The sequence below is a fragment of the Chlorocebus sabaeus genome, chromosome 4, assembly GCF_047675955.1.
Source record: "Chlorocebus sabaeus isolate Y175 chromosome 4, mChlSab1.0.hap1, whole genome shotgun sequence".
Taxonomy (NCBI): domain Eukaryota; kingdom Metazoa; phylum Chordata; class Mammalia; order Primates; family Cercopithecidae; genus Chlorocebus; species Chlorocebus sabaeus.
In genome coordinates this window covers 1,443,838-1,461,171 of record NC_132907.1, presented here as the reverse complement: position 1 = coordinate 1,461,171, position 17,334 = coordinate 1,443,838, and the positions used below count along the sequence as shown (strand labels likewise).

At 40.4% G+C, this 17,334-nt stretch overlaps 1 protein-coding gene across 1 annotated transcript in view; it reads left to right on the top strand.

Moving 5' to 3' along the window:
• RHOBTB3 (Rho related BTB domain containing 3) overlaps positions 1-9,044 on the top strand; it is a 63,586-nt gene extending 54,542 nt beyond the window's left edge. Inside the window, exons 11-12 of the mRNA XM_007978923.3 lie at positions 2,620-2,716; positions 6,978-9,044. Of these exons, the coding sequence (XP_007977114.1) occupies positions 2,620-2,716; positions 6,978-7,093 (213 nt within the window). The 3' untranslated portion in view covers positions 7,094-9,044. The remainder of the gene's footprint in view (positions 1-2,619; positions 2,717-6,977) is intronic.
• Positions 9,045-17,334: the final 8,290 nt, after the last annotated feature.

The window sequence follows — 17,334 nt, the reverse complement described above, 5'->3', positions numbered from 1 at the left end:
AAAATACAAGAGTTGAGATGCAGATTCCTTATCTCTACTCCTGTTTAAACCCTATCTGTTTAAACTTTGGTGATTCCTATGAAGTTGTATTTAGTCTCGTATTAACAATTTTAATGCATCTTCTTATTTATAATCTATGTATTAATATTTGGCTACCTGAAGCTACAAGTTGTATTTCAGGAGTTTCTGGGTACTTCCTTTTGAGTTTATGGGTATTTTCTCCACATTCTTCTTGTAGCTGTTACGTTCCATTGCATTTGGCTTATGGCTTTTTAATGCCTTTTTAACAATTCTGTTGCTTAGTTCAGTTTGAACCCATTTTCTTACATCAACACATATCCTTCTAAAACCTAGTTTTTACAGTGAGACATATTCCATTCCTGTTACAGAGGCCCTAGATTATGAATCTGGGCCAGGTCTGTACATTAGCTAGGACTGCTGTGTTGAAATCTACTTCCCAAACCTCTACATGTGCTACCAATTCCTCATTCCTCAATTCTTTCATTCCTGGAAGCAGAAAGCTTATTCAGTTGTGTCATCCATCCTACTGTATTTAAGATATTTTGGATAATATAGTAAGATTTAAGATACTGTCATTGTGGGCTCTTTGCAAAAGAGTTACAAAAGCATGACAACTTTTATCTTCCATCCACATTGCTAAAATGGAGCCACATGACGGGGCAGATTCCAGATCTGTGACAGCTGAATGCCTGCCTCCAAGCTGAGACGAATTCATTCATCAACACTTCTGTTTATAGAAGGGAAGGTATTTAAAGCCTCTAGGTCTTCTCCTGCTATCTCCTTAACCATTTTGGACTTCATTCCTCTCATAATCAAGTCTTACGATCACCTGTATTTAATATTAGGGATTAAAAACAAATTCAAAAATTGAGTGTGGACTGTTTGCAAAAGAGTCCACAATTGAAATATCTTGAAAGTATCTTAAATCTTGGTCAAAAATATAATTCTTCATTTTTAAGCATGCTTTTGTGGCCAGCTGTTTATTTCTGTGACCTCCCTTTTCCTTCTCAATCACAGCCCTTAAGGCAATGTCCTAACTTCCTGGTTTGTTATCTGCTCTGGGTTAATCATCTAATAGTAGTGGTGGCTTCTTTAAAAAGCTGAAGGGTCTTACTCTGTTCCCTTGAGATTGCACACATTCATCTGCTAAAAGATAAGGGGAGAAAAAACTGTTAAAATGTTATGTGGGATTAGATAAACTATAAAGTTATTTCCAGTTCAAAAATTCTGATTTTATGTAATGAAAATAACAGGGACCTGTGAATATATGTGTTTAAATACTCTCACACTATACAGCTTTAAAAAAAAAAAAAAGCAAATCCTTGAGTTTTTTTCATTAAGGTTTGAGATTACTAATCACTCTTCAATTTAGCATTACTTGTTGCTTCCTTCATATTTTTGCATCTCCTTAGAAGAGCTATACTTAGCCAAAAGATGGAAACAACCCGAACGTCCATTGACAGGTGAAGAGATAAACAAAATGTGGTATATATGTACAATGGGATATTGTTCAGCCTTAAGCAGGAATGAAATTTTGATATCTGCTACAACATGGATGAAACTTGGAAAATATTACCCCAAATGAGCCATTCATAAAAGGACAAATATTTTACAATTTCCCTTACATGAGGTACCTAGAATAGTGAAATTCACAGAGACAGAAAGTAAAGCAGTGGGTGCTAGGACCTGGTAGGGATAGGGAGGAAACTGTTTAATGGGACAGAGTTTCATTTTGGGGTGATAGAAGAGGTCTGGAAACGGATAGTGGTGTTGGGTCGCCCCACCATGTGTATGTACTTATTGATGGCACTTAACTGTACCCTTACGGATTGTTAAAATGGTAAGTCTTGTGTTATACATACTGTGCCACAATAATAATAAAAAAAGAGTTCTATACTCATGTACCAAAGTTGCTGCCAGCAAGTCATCTGTGTGGGTGGTTGGGTGGATCAGTGAGTGTCAGTGCATGGACACCAAGGTGATGATGTCAGTGGCCTGCTTGCTTGGAGTTTTCCCTCCATTAGCAGCTGTTGGAACTCTGAATGAGGAGAATGGAGCTGGAAATCCTGCTCAGTTTACTGTAGATCTCATTAAAAGCAAATATTTAGACACAGCTTTCTCTTAGAAACATTTACACATTGAAACCCATGCCTTCGACCAATGGTGTTTCCTCCTCAAAATGTTTTGACTTGCTCCTCAGGTGAACTTGTTTCAACATTGCTCACCATCATCTGCTACACAGATACAGGTGCAGTTAGTGACGTCCGTGGCTTTAGATTAAAAGCTTAAATTAAATCTTCAAGAACCTCAAACAGATGCAGCCATGCATTGCTTAAAGATGTTTGGCCACTCCGGCAGCCATAGATTGTTATTCGCTGTTGGTTTGGCTTCTTCCAAGAATGTACTTTTAACATTACCTGTTAATAGTGCTCCCTCATCCTGTCTGCTGTCACAGTAGACTGAAAGCTGCATCAGGTAAAGGCACATGAAACATGAATATGGGCTCTCCGTGATTGCTCCCAGGCCGTTCTCTTGATCTAATCATCATACTGGTGGCCATTATGTGCAATGTTGTTTCACTTTTCATTTTTCTTGCAGTTTCACCACTCTGATTGCCTTTCAACCTGGCTACTTCATTTCATTGCTACTAACTACCTCATCTTCAGTCAGAAGCCTGAATTTCAGGATCTTTCAGGTAGATTGCCAATTTCTATTTTGAAAAGAAAACTTTATGTTCTTTGTTCTTAGATTTGAGACATAAGTTGTAGAAGTAGTGCTTTTAGCAAAATAAGAATAGTCAATGTAATAAATTTCTTGTAAATTATGCAGTGTGGTAATTATGGAAACAATTTCTAGTCACCTGTGTTACATAAGTGGCTTAACCTGTGTTACACAAGAAGTTTTCTAATGATTATTTTATAGCTCCCATCCATTTTTAAACACATTTTCTTTCCCTGAAATAGATAAGGTGACAAAATGTGTCCTCAGGTGGCATTTACTTGTGAAAAATGATATCTTAGTTGTAACTACCTAAGTTAGTAGCAAAGTTTAGACAGTACAGATTTTAAAATTTAACTCTTGTTAACTGTATGATATATAGCTTTATTGTACTGGATATCTGTATTTACTGAGTATATCTATATGGGAGTCCATTATATTTGCAATAACGGTTTTTCATATATAAAAGAATGTTGTGAAACTTACTGAGAGTACATGTAATATGCTTTCTAAGGTAAATTATAAAGATTAAAACCAAAGTGTGAACTCTACTGAGTACTGCATAAAAAGAAAAAAATGAAAATATTATAGTTGACAGAATAGACAGTTTAGATGCAATGGTTTGCTCATGTTATTTTCTAGCATAGACTCAAGGAAAATTTGAGCTAAAAAGAAAAGGAAGTGAAAGATTACCTTTTCAAGGAGTTTCACACTTTGGACAAACAAATCTCCGTGGAGATAACTGAAGTGACTTCTAGGGTGGGGGGCAGAAGGTAGGGAGTGGGTGAGGAGAAGAAGAGAGAGAGGGAGTAAGGGAAAGGGAAAGAGAGCGCTAAAATGTAAGCTCTTGGACTCTTCCCTTCCTTCTTCAGTCAGAGTACTTCCACTTTATCTGTTTCATATCTTGAGTTCTACCTAAAATTATACATCCTAAAAAAGACTTTGCTGGTAAAAGATATAAAAATCATGTAGTCAAGATGGTAATTCTACCTCGGTGTAATCTCAGCCGACTTGGGAGGCTGAGGCTGAAGGATCACTTGAACTCAGGAGTTTGAGTCCAGCCTGAGCAACATAACAAGACCCCTGTCTCTAAAAGAAAAAAAAGTAAAAGTCTCTTGTTTTTATTCAGCTACTTGTTGTACAATTAAAGGAAACCCAGGAACACACAATCAGTTTTTAGGAGATGTATTCAGCCAGTCAGCAAACATTATATGTCTATTGGGAGCCTCCTTACGTAAGTCAACTGTTAGTACAGTAGAGAAGCATAATCACATCAAAACAAAACAACAGGTATTAATTAGCTAGGTACTTTGTGCAAGGAAAAAACAAAGTCGGTTCATAAAAAGATAAGACTTGTGTATGCTTGCTGTCAGTAGGAACATTCTTCTACAGTTATTCTTTTTTTTTTTTTTGAGACGGAGTCTTGCTCTGTTGTCCAGGCTGGAATGCACTGGTGCCATCTCAGCTCACTGCAAGCTCCGCCTCCCCGGCTCACGCCATTCTCCTACCTTAGCCTCCCAAGTAGCTGGGATTACAGGCGCCCGCCACCACGCTCAGCTAATTTTTTTTTGTATTTTTCGTAGAGATGGGGTTTCACTGTGTTAGCCAGGATGGTCTTGATCTCCTGAGCTTGTGATCTGCCCACCTCGGCCTCCCAAAGTGCTGGGATTACAGGCATGAGCCACCGCGCCCCGTCCAGTTATTCTTTAAGTAGCTGCTTCTATAGTTATTTAAGAAGCTAGCTAAAAGTTAAATGAATTGCACTTTGGTCCTGGATCCACTTTCATCATGCTACCTTAGGTCACTCTTATTTGTAAAAGAAGAATAAGATTATTTTCTACTTACTATCTTGTGTAGATATGTGGTATATATGGAGTACTATTACAACCTTGGGAGAAAGATGCTCTATAAATCCTTTTAGTTATGAATTTTCATTATATGGTATTCCTCAATTGCCTATAAAGTATGTTAGGACATCTGGCATGGTGCAAAGCAGCGCTTCCAGTGCGATGTGAGGTGGCAGGCTAAGGAGGACAGGCTGTGTCGATGTTGCCTTCTGTTCCTTTGATGGGAATTAAAAGGGAATCATGAGGACTCTCATTCTGCAGTGCCTCTTCCTGTCCAGGGACCTGCTATGAGGTGTCATCCTCTTGGGCAGAGGAAAAAAGCACCTTTTGGATAAGGGAGAATTTAATTGTCTAAATCAGTAGTTACTCACTGACTGTCTATGGTTTAGGTGTAGCCTGCCAATGTGTTTTATTTGGACCCCACAGTTAAAAATATATAGTGCTGGTATTTTAAAATACCATATTTGTGACTTCTTTTGAAAAATTGGAAGATCTGGCTACCCCAGGCCCATCTTCCTAGTGGCAACATGTGGCTTGGCACTGGGGGCCCACCTAAAGGAGTATGCCCTCTCCAGAGGGTCACAGTCACTTCTCTCCAGTGCTTTACACTTGGCCTGCTGCACACGGTGACTTGAAGTTGGGAAAGGTTCTTGTCACAGTCACTCTACAGCTTCCTTATAGAACTGCCCATCTTCAGTTTCAAAAGTTCTCAAATTATTATTGGAATTCTACAACTTGTTTTCTGTTGACTGAGAGTATTTCATTTTTAGACGTGTTTAGAAATCAAAAAGTGAGACTGGAAAAGATGTCATGTCAGTACAGGCACAGATACATCAGAACCCAGTTAAAACGTCATTAAATATTAGGTTTTTATATACTGGACTCATGAACACAAGCAGCAGTGCACAGGAATATGTTACCCTTGGCATTTATGGATTCATTATTCTCACAGTTTAATTTAGCTCAATATTATGTGTTCTGTGTTATGGGGTTGTTTGTTTTGTTTTGTTTTGCTGGCTGCCAGAGCTCATCTGTAATAACTTTTCTCTGGTTTTTGATATTTACTGAGGGAGTAGCCTCATGTCACCTTTGCTTCCTGTTGAAACTTAGAGCTGAGCAGCTAGTTTGTATGATCCTGCAGCCTGAATCAAGACCTTATTAATCTGAATTATAATAGATGAGGTTAAACAGTAGATGGAGAATCAAGCGATTCTCCTGCCTCATCCTCCTCAGCAGCTGGGATTATAGGCGTGCGCCACCACACCCAGCTAATTTTTTTTTTTTGGTAGAGACGGGGTTTTACCGTGTTGGCCAGGCTGGTCTCGAACTCCTGACCTCAAATAATCCGCCCACCTCGGCCTCCCAAAGTGGTGGGATTACAGACATGAGCCATCGCGCCTGATCTCCAGCAAGGTCTTTATGATCTGTATCTTGTGTCGATCTCTTATCTCATTCTGTAACCTAGAATGCCTAACTGTCTGGGAATGCAGCCCGGCAGGTTTCAGCCTCATTGTCCCCAGCCCCTATTCAAGATGCAGTTGCTCTGGTTCAAATGCCTCTGACAGTTGTGCTTCACCAAAACTAGAGAATGAACAAAGCGAAGGACCTGGAGTTCAAGAATGGAGGGATCCAATCCCAAGGCAAGAAGCAGGTCCAGAAAGCAGGCAGGGCAGCAGCAACAGGAGAGAACAGCTTATCTGATGACTGGCTGGGTGGGAAGCACAACTGAGAAGAGTTGAAGGATTTTGGAAGACTAAGTCAGCTACAAAGAAAACTAAGTATTATAAAGTGAAAAAAAAAATCTGTCATATCCAGGAAAAACAAACATTTTATTGAAAAAGAAAAGGAAGCCAGGCATATGGTGGCTCACGCCTGTAATCCCAGCACTTTGGGAGGCTGAGGCGGGCAGATCATGAGGTCAGGAGATCTACCATCCTGGCCAACAAGGTGAAACACCATCTCTACTAAAAATACAAAAAATTAGCTGGGCGTGGTGACACACACCTGTAGTCCCAGCTACTCGGGAGGCTGAGGTGGGATAATTGCTTGAAACATGGAGGCAGAGGTTGCAGTGAGCTGAGATTATGGCATTGCACTCCAGCCTGGGTGACAGAGGGAGACTCCATCTCAAAAAAGAAAAAGAAAAGGAAAATAATCAAATACTACTCAAAGTAGTGGACAAAATGTATATAATTGTAAGTCACATCATAACTTAAATCCTGATACTAATTTAACCAAAATGGTAGTAAATTGTTTGGGAAAGCTTGCGAGAATGGTAGGAGGTGTATCACAGAGCTTGAATCTCATCTATTAAAGAGGAAATCAATAGCTGACATCTTAATTGATCCACAATAAAACATTCAATTAACATTCTTTTTCTTAACACTTCAGTGGAAGAACGCAGTTTTGTTGAAAAGCACAGATGGCCGTCGAATATGTACTTGAAGCAGCTTGCGGAATACAGGAAGTATATTCACTCCCGGAAATGTCGTTGCTTAGTAATGTAACCTGGAGCTTTTATATACTGCATTTCTTTTTTATTATTATGAAGAACGGGATACTTCCAGGTTCCAGTAAAATTCTTCTGACTGAAACCAGTGTGGGTGTTAGAAAAATTACCATATAGCTTAATATGTTTATCAGTTCTCTTTGGAAAAAAACTACCATTGTGTTCTTAGAAAGGGAACAAAATATACCATAGGCTAAAACTAAGGCTTTCATTCTAGAATGCAAGGCTGTTTTGCAGCTATGTTTTCCCTTAAAGATGTCCTGTTGCTTTAGTGATATTTAGACCCCTCTCAGTTAAGAAGTGCTTAAATTAAAAAAAATTATATAGGATTAATACAGAAATTTTATCGTGTCTGATTAATTGCTCTATTAAAATAAGGGGCATTTAAAGACCCAGCATAACTATTTGTATGATGAGAAATCTGGGGGAAAACCAATCAGTCCAACATGAGATTTTAGGAATAGTAATTTACCTGCCCCTTGGAAAGTGAAATGCCACTTGGTTCCCACTTGGTGACAGTGTTTGAATCATCATAGAAAAACTTCTGCTTTTCACCTGGACAACTCAATTGAGCCACTTTGACTCCTTTTGGCAATCTGAGTAGGCAGGGAACCTAGGCAGGGCTGGCTTTCTTAGCATGTAACTTGTGTAGCAGCACAGGGCCCACACTTGGAAGGACCCCGCACTTGGTTCAAGGCTCTGCTATAGCGGAAATTCTTAATGATGCTTGAAGAAGGGTCCCATGATTTCATTTTGTGCTAAGCCCTCAAAATTATGTCTGTTTCTTGGCAGGAAATATCCTATGTTTTCTTGCTCAAACAGCTTTCTCTGTTTGAGCAGAAAAGAGGCACTGATATAAAGGGAAGAGAAGGGGGCTCACCAGAGGGAAGAGAACATAGTGAAAATTCCTGCCTTTGGGGAGGTCTGAACCACCCAGGGCCCCCACTGCCACCTCGGCTGGCAAGGGAGAAATGTGTTGTGTTGTCTTAGCTTTAAAACAGTCACAGTTCTTGCTCTATCATAGATGAACAAATACTTTCTTGATCATTCTGTAAGACCAGGAGGTTGGTAAGAGTGACTAACCAGCCTAACTTTAATACACATGTATAAAGATGCTCTCAGAGAAAGATGCTTTGTAGAGAATTGGCTACTGAAGTTGGCTTAAGAATTTTTTTTAGTGTTATTTACCAAGATTAGGACGTCAGTGGCTTAAATTCTTTGAATTCTTCTCAAGGACTACAAGATTATTTGATAAAGAGTAGCATGAATGTTGTCCTCTAAGGTTACACAGTAAGTTCAAAGGAAGGATATAAGTCAAAGGCTTGTTACATAGAGGGAGAATGGGCTGGGATAGAGGACAGAATGATGGTTTCTTCCTTTCATATCACATGTATAGAGAAATAATTATATCAGAAACTCACAAACCTAGAGATGGAAAAACAGATTACTGTCTATTGTCAGCATCATTTTAATCTGTAAGTCAGTACTGGAATGTGTTTTTCTTTTAATTTCCAGTGACTTTAGAATACACACAGTTTTTCCAACTTTTCAAAATTTTGACTAAATGGTTTTATAGCATATTGTTGGGGCCCCATACCGTTAGCCGTTGTGTGTATACCAACACTGCCAAAGTGAGACATTAGGCCAGGCATGGTGGCTCAGGCCTGTAATAACAGCATTTTGCGAGTCTGAGGCAGGTGGATAACTTGAGGTCAGGAGTTCAACACCAGCCTGGCCAATACAGTGAAACCCCGTTTCTACTAAAAATACAAAATTAGCCGGGTGTGGTGGCACACACCTGTAATCCCAGCTACTCAGGAAGCTGAGGCAGGAAAATCGCTTGAATCCGGGAGGTGGATGTTGTAGTGAGCTGAGGTCATACCACTGCACTCCAGCCTGGATGATGAGTGAAACTCCATCTCAAAAAAAAAAAAAAAAAAAAAACCAAAGTGAAACATTAAAAATTCCCTATAGATATATTCCAGGAAACATTTTAATTGAGCAGGTTTTAATGAGGGTGTATCAGTGAAGATTGCTGAAATCGATTTTATGTGTTTTGTATTTTAATCACTTGAGTTAATCAACCACCGGCAAATCCCATTTGAGAAGGATTAGCATTGTAAAAAATAGATACTGTGGTAGATTTCTCGAAATTCATTCACATTTAAGACTTTTAAAATGCAATAATAGCCTTTTGTTTTTCATGAGCATATTCTCACCTATATAAATTATGGCATTTAAAGTTCAAACTCAGTAACTTTTAATCTAGGAAATTGAAAAATATAAGTTGCAAAGCAAAAAAAGGTATTTTGAAAATACTATTTAACGTTTAACTAGACTATAGGTAGTTCCTTAAGGTTGTTTGGCCTGAAGTGGAGTTGGGTTTGGAAGCTGGTGCCCAGTTGGTACGGAGCATGTAGTTTTGTTATGAAAGTTCTTTACCACCTGTGTAAGTGACACCAACACCCAGATGTCATGGCTCTCCAGAGCTAGTCAGAAGAGAAATCAAATTAGTGTTTAAACCCATTTGCATATAGACTCGTCAGTACATTTAACGCAACATAACAAGAAATTGTAAAATACTTATATCTTAGAGAAATGAGTGCTGGTTTTGAGCGTTGTTTTTTAACTGAAAGATTATTTCTAGATGGGTATGTGCTTTGTGCTGGTTTCTGCTTCCGTATATTTCCCAGGCATTTTAATTAGAGAAGACACTCTGTGGTAGAACTTTCCTTTCCTTTCTTGGCCAGAGTCTTTACCCTATTTAACCCTTTGTGTATTTCTGACTGCTCACTGTTCATATTATAGGAGACTACATTTGTAATATAGAACTCTCCATAACACGAATGAAATTAATCCCGTCCAAGCCAGCATGGTGGCTTCATATTGAGTAGTAACAGAAGTCTGAACAATTGGATAAATTTGACTTCCAAGACAGCTAAACTTTTCAACTGCAATTTTAAAAACTACACTACACTGTTATAGTTAATCTGACAAAAATGTCCTCAAAGAGTACTTTATTTTATTTAAAGCATCTGTTTAATTCAACCTTTAATAATTTTGCAAAGAAGGGTATGTGTGTATTTTAATATAGCCTGACCTGAATTTATATGTTTTTAGCTTTAGTATTTAACATTTTGTAACAAATAAACCTTTTTTAAAACAAGTTTAATGAAGCGTCCTGTGGTTATTTTACCTTGGATGTTGAAATACTGAAATGATTTGGAGAATGCTGCCTTGTATTTCTCAAGCATAATTATGCTTCACAGATAATTTTCATTATGTATAAAATATTTAGAATGTGGCTGATATTATAGATGACTCATATGTGTCATGAGATAAAGAAATTTATATTATCTTTAACAGTCAAGACCAGAATTTATCTCAGCAAAATAATTGCCTTTATTAAGAAAAGTGCTTTGATAATTAAACATAGAAGTGAGCCCCTTATAGGCTTGAGTGTTGTCTGGGACCAAGGCTTGGGAAGTGGAGAAGCTGCTCTACATAATAGATGGAAAAGAATCTGGAATTTCCCAGGGCTGAGGAGCCCAGGTAGGGAGGGGAAAGAGATGAGACAGCCATACCATGAGAATGGATGGTGCATGGAATGGTGCGGCTCCTCCCCAGCAGGTTCCCAAATTTTCAGTAAAGCCTACTAAACTCACGAAGGGCTCCACAGTTCCTTTGGAATTATTTCCTCACACAGATCTTATCTGGACACACATCTTCATAGAAGAGCCCTATTGCCTTTAGTTACCTCCACAGTCCTCTTTGCCATGAGGCCTTTTATGACTTAGCCCTGTCTTTTCTGCCTGAGCACTCCTCCCGCAGGCAGAAAAGGTGCTGCCATCTTGACACACTGGACTGTCCATTAAGATTGTGTACTTGCAGACTTTAAACTCTCCGATGGCTTGAGGTGGCTGCCATTCCCTGTCTACTTTGCGAACCCCTGCATATCCTGAAAAGCCCGTCTTAAATATCATTTCTCTTTTGTGTTCTGTCACTTTCCCAGAAAGAATTTGTTGCTTTTGTGTGTGTCTTTCCTTAGCTCTTTGTTCATACCTTTGTTATGGTGCTTATGGCATTTCTAGGTATTTGTGTATTGGTGGTCTCTACTGGGCTATTACTTGAGGGGCAGGGACTGTGTCTTGAATTTTCTTCATGACCTGTTTCCCAACCCTCCATCTAGCATAGGGCCTGGCATAACCTGTGTAATACATGGGACTGAAAAGGCCAGATTGCTTCAGTTGGAACAATAATTGGAAGCTTGCAAATGAAAATGAAAAGCATGCTAACACTTGAAACTGTTCGCTCAATGTCAGGAGTAGCCAGTATCAGCCAGCATGTAGGACCAGGGTGATCAGCGAGGCCAAGTGTATGGGGAGTTGATGAACATAGAATGGAAAAGTGATAAGTGATGGACCACTGAGGAGATGCAGAACATGAACAAAATAGTCCTTAGAGACGTCTTTGCCTGGGAGTCTTCACTGGAGTTTGGGCAGTAAGATGAGATGGGGAGACAGAAGAGTTTTTGTTGGGCATAACAAAGTTGGAAATGCTCTTGGTGCTATACACAGTGTTTGACTGTATGCAGATGTTCCTTTAACTGCATGTACTTAATTTTCCATGTCCTGAGGCAGGCTGTGTCTCAAAATCTCAGTTGTCCTCTACTGTTATAGCTTAATGTTCAACAGTAAACTAATGATCAACATTAGCATAAAAGTGTCTGGCATTCTCTCACATGTTCAGAGCAAAGAGCTCTCTTATTTATAATTATTTAAGAAAATAGCATGCAGTTTATGTCACAGCTTGACAAGTTCTTCCTGCCTGCTGCCTCCCAAAAAAACAATGCATTGAGAGCAGCAAGTGTTGTAGCAAAGAAACAACACTTGCAGGGCCAGCCAGGTGAGGAGAATGGGAGACTTTTCTTAATCCACCTCCCTAACAATTCAGCTACTAGGGTTTTCAAGGGTACTTTGGTGGTTAGGGAGCTGGGGAACTGAAATAATTGATTGGCTGGGGATGGAATTACAGGGGTGTGTGTCTAAACTGCCTTCATGCATCTGAGTCAGTTCTGAGGAGGGGGTCTCAGGACCAGGTGGTATCTCTTGGTCTACCAAAATGCTAAATCTGAAAAATACCTGAAAAACCAGTTCTCTAGGTTTCAAAATAGTGATATTATCCGTAGGAGTAGTTGGGGAAATTACAAATTTTGCAGCCTTCGGTTGTATAACTCTGGGGCAGTAAGCAACTTACAGAAAAGCAAGTTAAGCAAACAATGGATGGTTATTGTTCACCCATGCCTATTCTTTAGCAAAGTTCAGGCCCCTATCATAATTCTAACCTTGTGACCTCGTGTTGGTATTTACAAATACGGGTTCAATTTTTGAACAAGGAGATCAGTTCAAGGAGGGAAAGGACTGTTATGATTTCCACACAAGAATGAGCAAAAGCACTTTAGCTTGTTAGAAGCAAGATGGAATCAGTTATGTTAAACTTCCCTTACTACTATAATTTTTGCAAAGGCAGTTTCATTTAATGGACAGGATATATTATTATTTTTTAATTAAGGAGAAAGGAATGGGGATCTCAACCCCTCTTCCTTTGTTGGGCACTTGGAAGATCTGAAGAACTTTTTAACTTAAAAACATATGAACAAAATCCAAAACATTAACTTGCCTTGAAGGTCAAGCCCAGTCCCTCATCTTTAACTTAGTGCCTATCCTGTTTTGTTCATGCCCAAGCAAGATTCTGTTTCTTCCCCTACTACCTACATCACCACTAAAATGCTTTTGCTTTCAATACTTGTAACCTCTAGGACTCCAAAGGTCCCAGTGGTTTGATCTGTGATATGTCGTATTCAAACTGAATGGTTCAACACTCAGAAATTACTAAAAGGGGTCTAATCCCCTTATTTTTTGATAGTTAACATTGTGTAAAAGGTAATATATTTGCCTGGCTCAAAGCTCAAAATAATATAAAAAGTCAACTTTGAGAAGAAAGTGCTAGCTCCCATTCCTTCCCCTCGTGCCCTGCATCCTTCACAGGTGCTCAGATTTCTTAGTGTCTTGTGCATGAAAACTGTTTATTCATGTGAATACAAGCAAACAAAAGTGCATATTTCTCATCTTCCTCCCTGTAGCAAACTATAGCCTCCTCCAAAATGTCCATATTCCTAATCCCCAGAACCTGTGAATAGGTTGCCTTTCATGGCAAAAGGGATTTTGCTGATTTGATTAAGTTAAGGATCTTGAGATACAGAGATTGTTCCGAGAGGGTTCGTTGTAATCATGAGGGCCTTTATAGGAGGGTGGCAGTAGAATGAGCATTAGAGGAGAGGGCAGTGTGATGGCAAGAGATTTGAAGTGGCTGCCCTTTGCCCTCAGGGGCCCTGAGCCAAGGAATAAAGATGGGTTCTAGAAGCTGGAAATGCCAAGGGGATGGAGTCTTTCCTCAGTTCCCCCAGAAGGAACCAACCTTGCTGAGACCTGGACTTCAGTCCAGTCATTCTGATTTTGGACTTCTGACCTCCAAAGCTATAAAGAGAATAAGTCCTTTTTTTTGTTTTTTTGTTTTTTTTTTCAGACGGAGTCTCACTCTGTCACCGGGATAGGAGTGCAGTGGCCAGATCTCAGCTCACTGCAAGCTCCGCCTCCCGGGTTTACGCCATTCTCCTGCCTCAGCCTCCCGAGTAGCTGGGACTACAGGTGCCCGCCACCTCGCCCGGCTAGTTTTTTTTTTTTTTTTTGTATTTTTTAGTAGAGACAGGGTTTCACCGTGTTAGCCAGGATGGTCTTGATCTCCTGACCTCGTGATCCGCCCGTCTCGGCCTCCCGAAGTGCTGGGATTACAGGCTTGAGCCACCGCGCCTGGCCCCCCCATATTGTTTTAAGCGACTGTGTTTGGAATAATTTGTTACAGCAGCTCAGTCAGTCCAGTAAACAGCTGGTTTAATGAATTCTTTTGTGAGGTCTTAATACCTGAAACACAGCATTTTGTTAAACAAGTTGTTCTCAAACTGTGGCATCATCAGAATCCCCTGAAGGGCTAATTAAAACAGGGGCTGGGTGTGGTGGAATGTGCCTGTAGGCCCAGTTACTTTGTACGCTGAGGTGAAGGATTGCTTGAGCCTGGGAGTTGGAGTACAGCCTGAGGAACACAGTGACAGCTTGTCTCCTAAAAAATAAAATTAAGGCTGGGCACAGCTGGCTCAAGCGTGTAATCCCAGCACTTTGGGAAGTCGAGGCTGGCAGATCACTTGAGGTCGGTAGTTCAAGAGACCAGTCTGACCAACATGAAGAAACCCCGTCTCTACAAAAAATGCAAAATTAGCCAGGTGTGGTGGCGGGTGCCTGTAATCCCAGCTACTCGGGAGGCTGAGGCAGAAGAATCGCTTAAACCCAGGAGGCGGAGGTTGCAGTGAGCTGAGATCGTTCATTGCACTCCAGCCTGGGTAAGAGCGAAACCCTGTCTCAAAAAATCAATAAAAATTAAATTAAAATACAATTTAAAAACCCAGAAACAATGCTGGGCCTCAGTCGCAGAGTTCTGATTTTGTCCATCTGGGGTGGGACCTGAGAATTTGCATTTATAAGAAGTTCCCAGGTGATGCTTATATGTCACTGGTCCACAGATCATGCTTTGAGAACCCATAAGACAATTAATTCCAGTTTTCAGGTCTGGAGCAGCACCCAGCTCCTTGAGGGCCGTTCCTTCTCCTCCACTCTGCCCCAGCCCACAGGAGCTTCCCTTGCCCTTCCACCACCAGTGTGACCTTTGACCTCTAGGACCAGGCTCCTCCTTTCTCCTTGATAGTTTTTCCAGTTCCATCACTCAACCCCCATTTTTCTAATTATGTTTCACAAACATTTGACCGAAAGACCAGACTTTTCCCTGAGGCATAGGGTAGCCTAGCGGCTACTGCCTCCCAAAAATGATCTCTCTTTGTGGGAGGGTAGGTGGGAGCTGGGAGCTGATCTAGACCTTCTCAGGATCACACATTCAGCCCTGTGCCCTCCTTTCACATTTTGTTGACCTTATAATTTCTCCTGCTCAGGGTTTCTCTGGGCTTATACTGAGTGCTGTGTCCTGGACCCTTTGGACCAATCAAAGACCCAGGACTGTGAATTCTTATGGAGTTGATACACAAGTTATTAAGAAATAATTTGTAGGCAGATAGTAAGGTTTTTGGTGGAATTTTTCCTGTAATAAGAATCCCTGAACCATCTCTTTCCTAACAGAAAGGGTGGCTTGAACGGCCAGGCCAGCAAGCTTTGATATGCCAATACAGGCCCGTAAAAACTGGGTTCACTCAATATGGTGATTCCCACCATCTTTTCCTTGTCACCAGGTGTACCAAATGTCATGGCCACCTCCAGATAACACCATGGGTTCAGAACGTCATGGTGACCCGTATTTGCATACCAAAGGGCTAAGGTGGGAGGGCCAGGCTTTTTGCCGGCTAGGTGAATGACACACCTGGTCAAACCAATCCCCTGGGCCCTATGCAAACCAGACACCACCTCCTCCAGCATCCAAATATAAGCAGCCACTTTTTGGTGCACACAGGGTTTTCTCTTTGTTCGAATCCCCCTCCCTCTGTCTCTGTCCTGGGGAGGTACTTTCTTCTTCCTTTCTTGTTTCTTGCCTATTAAACTTTTTGATCCTTAAAATCACTCCACGTGTGCTCATATCATTACTCCTATTGGCTCGAGGCCAAGAACCCTGGTGCTCCTCCAGCCATCAGAGCCGTATCAGAGTTAATGTAAAATTAAATTCTGAAAAAACTTAGCAACAGTCTTATATGAATTTTTAAAGCATTTTAAACATAAAATTTGAGTCCCTCAATATTTTTTGTTTACAATGATAGAATTTTCTACTGTCTCAGAATATATATTTTTTACCTGAGTTGTCTACCTTTTTGTTAATTTCTGATTTTTAAAAAATATTCAGCCGCCTTGTAAGAATGAGAAGAAATATTGGAGCAGAATCATAAATGAATAATCTTTTTAAGCCTAAGAGCCTTGCAACACCAAATTTGGCTAAGCAAGTTCTAAAGAGAGTTACTGAGTAACCGCTCCCCTCAGGCAGGCTGGCTTGGAACGGGAGGGTGCTTTTTCCTTCCTCCTCCCAAGTGGAAGCATCTTGCTTTTGCCTTTACTTTTCATAAATTTAAGGCTGAGGAAAAATGCAACATCCTCAGTTTCAGTTTCCATAAAATTAAAATTTATGTAGGCAATTTTCATTTTCCTCAACATCTCTTGTCTAATTCTCTCCCTATTGTCAAGCCTCAGTCACTGAACATACCATTGTTCTGGGGGCTTCTGTCCCATTGGTTGGAAGAGGACTAGGGTTGGTTTTCTAAATTTAGTGACTTCCTCTGAGGAATGGATGGCCTCTGAGGCAATAAAGCCGTTCTAGTTTAAAGTAACTACATACCAAAATCCCTGAGAGGCCACCTGCTAGAACCCTGCTTGCAATGCTGCAGTGCCCAGGCGAGGTTAAAATGCTTTCTTTGACTAGACAGAAAGCAAAAGTTAAAAAAATTCCTTAGCAAGAACTCAGATATAAAGATTATGCACAAAAGCTAACAGGTGCTATTAAGTATGCCTGGGCATTTTTCTAAGCTGTACATCACCACCACCAACAACAACAATAACAACAAAACCTTCTCTTTTACAACCCTCACAATTTTTTTTTGTTTTGAGACGGAGTCTCATTCCATTGCCCAGGTGATCTCCGTTCACTTCAGCCTCTGCCAGCCGGGTTCAAGTGATTCTTTTGCCTCAACCTCCCAAGTAGCTGGGGTTACAGGCACCCACCATCACACTCTGCTAATTTTTGTTATTTTTAGTAGAGACAGGGTTTCACCATGTTGGCCAGACTGGTCTCGAACTCCTGGCCTCAAATGATCCACCTGCCTTGGCCTCCCAAAGTGCTAGGATTACAGGTGTGAGCCACAGCTCCCAGCCTGACCCTCATGACTTTTAATGAATGTGATAAGAAAGACTGATTTTGTATAGCACCTTAGTATGCATTAGGTGGCCCTATGCTGCTAGAGGGTGTCCTTGTAAACATATTTGTTGCTTGTAACTTACTTTTTTTTTTATTTGTTGTTCACAAATGTCATTTGCTCAGACATCCAAGGAAGATGGGTTACCATTAGCTCTTACTTTTTGTGTGTCTTCTAACACTTTCTCCAAAATATAATAGTTGCTTAGGAAATGTCTGTTGAATGTA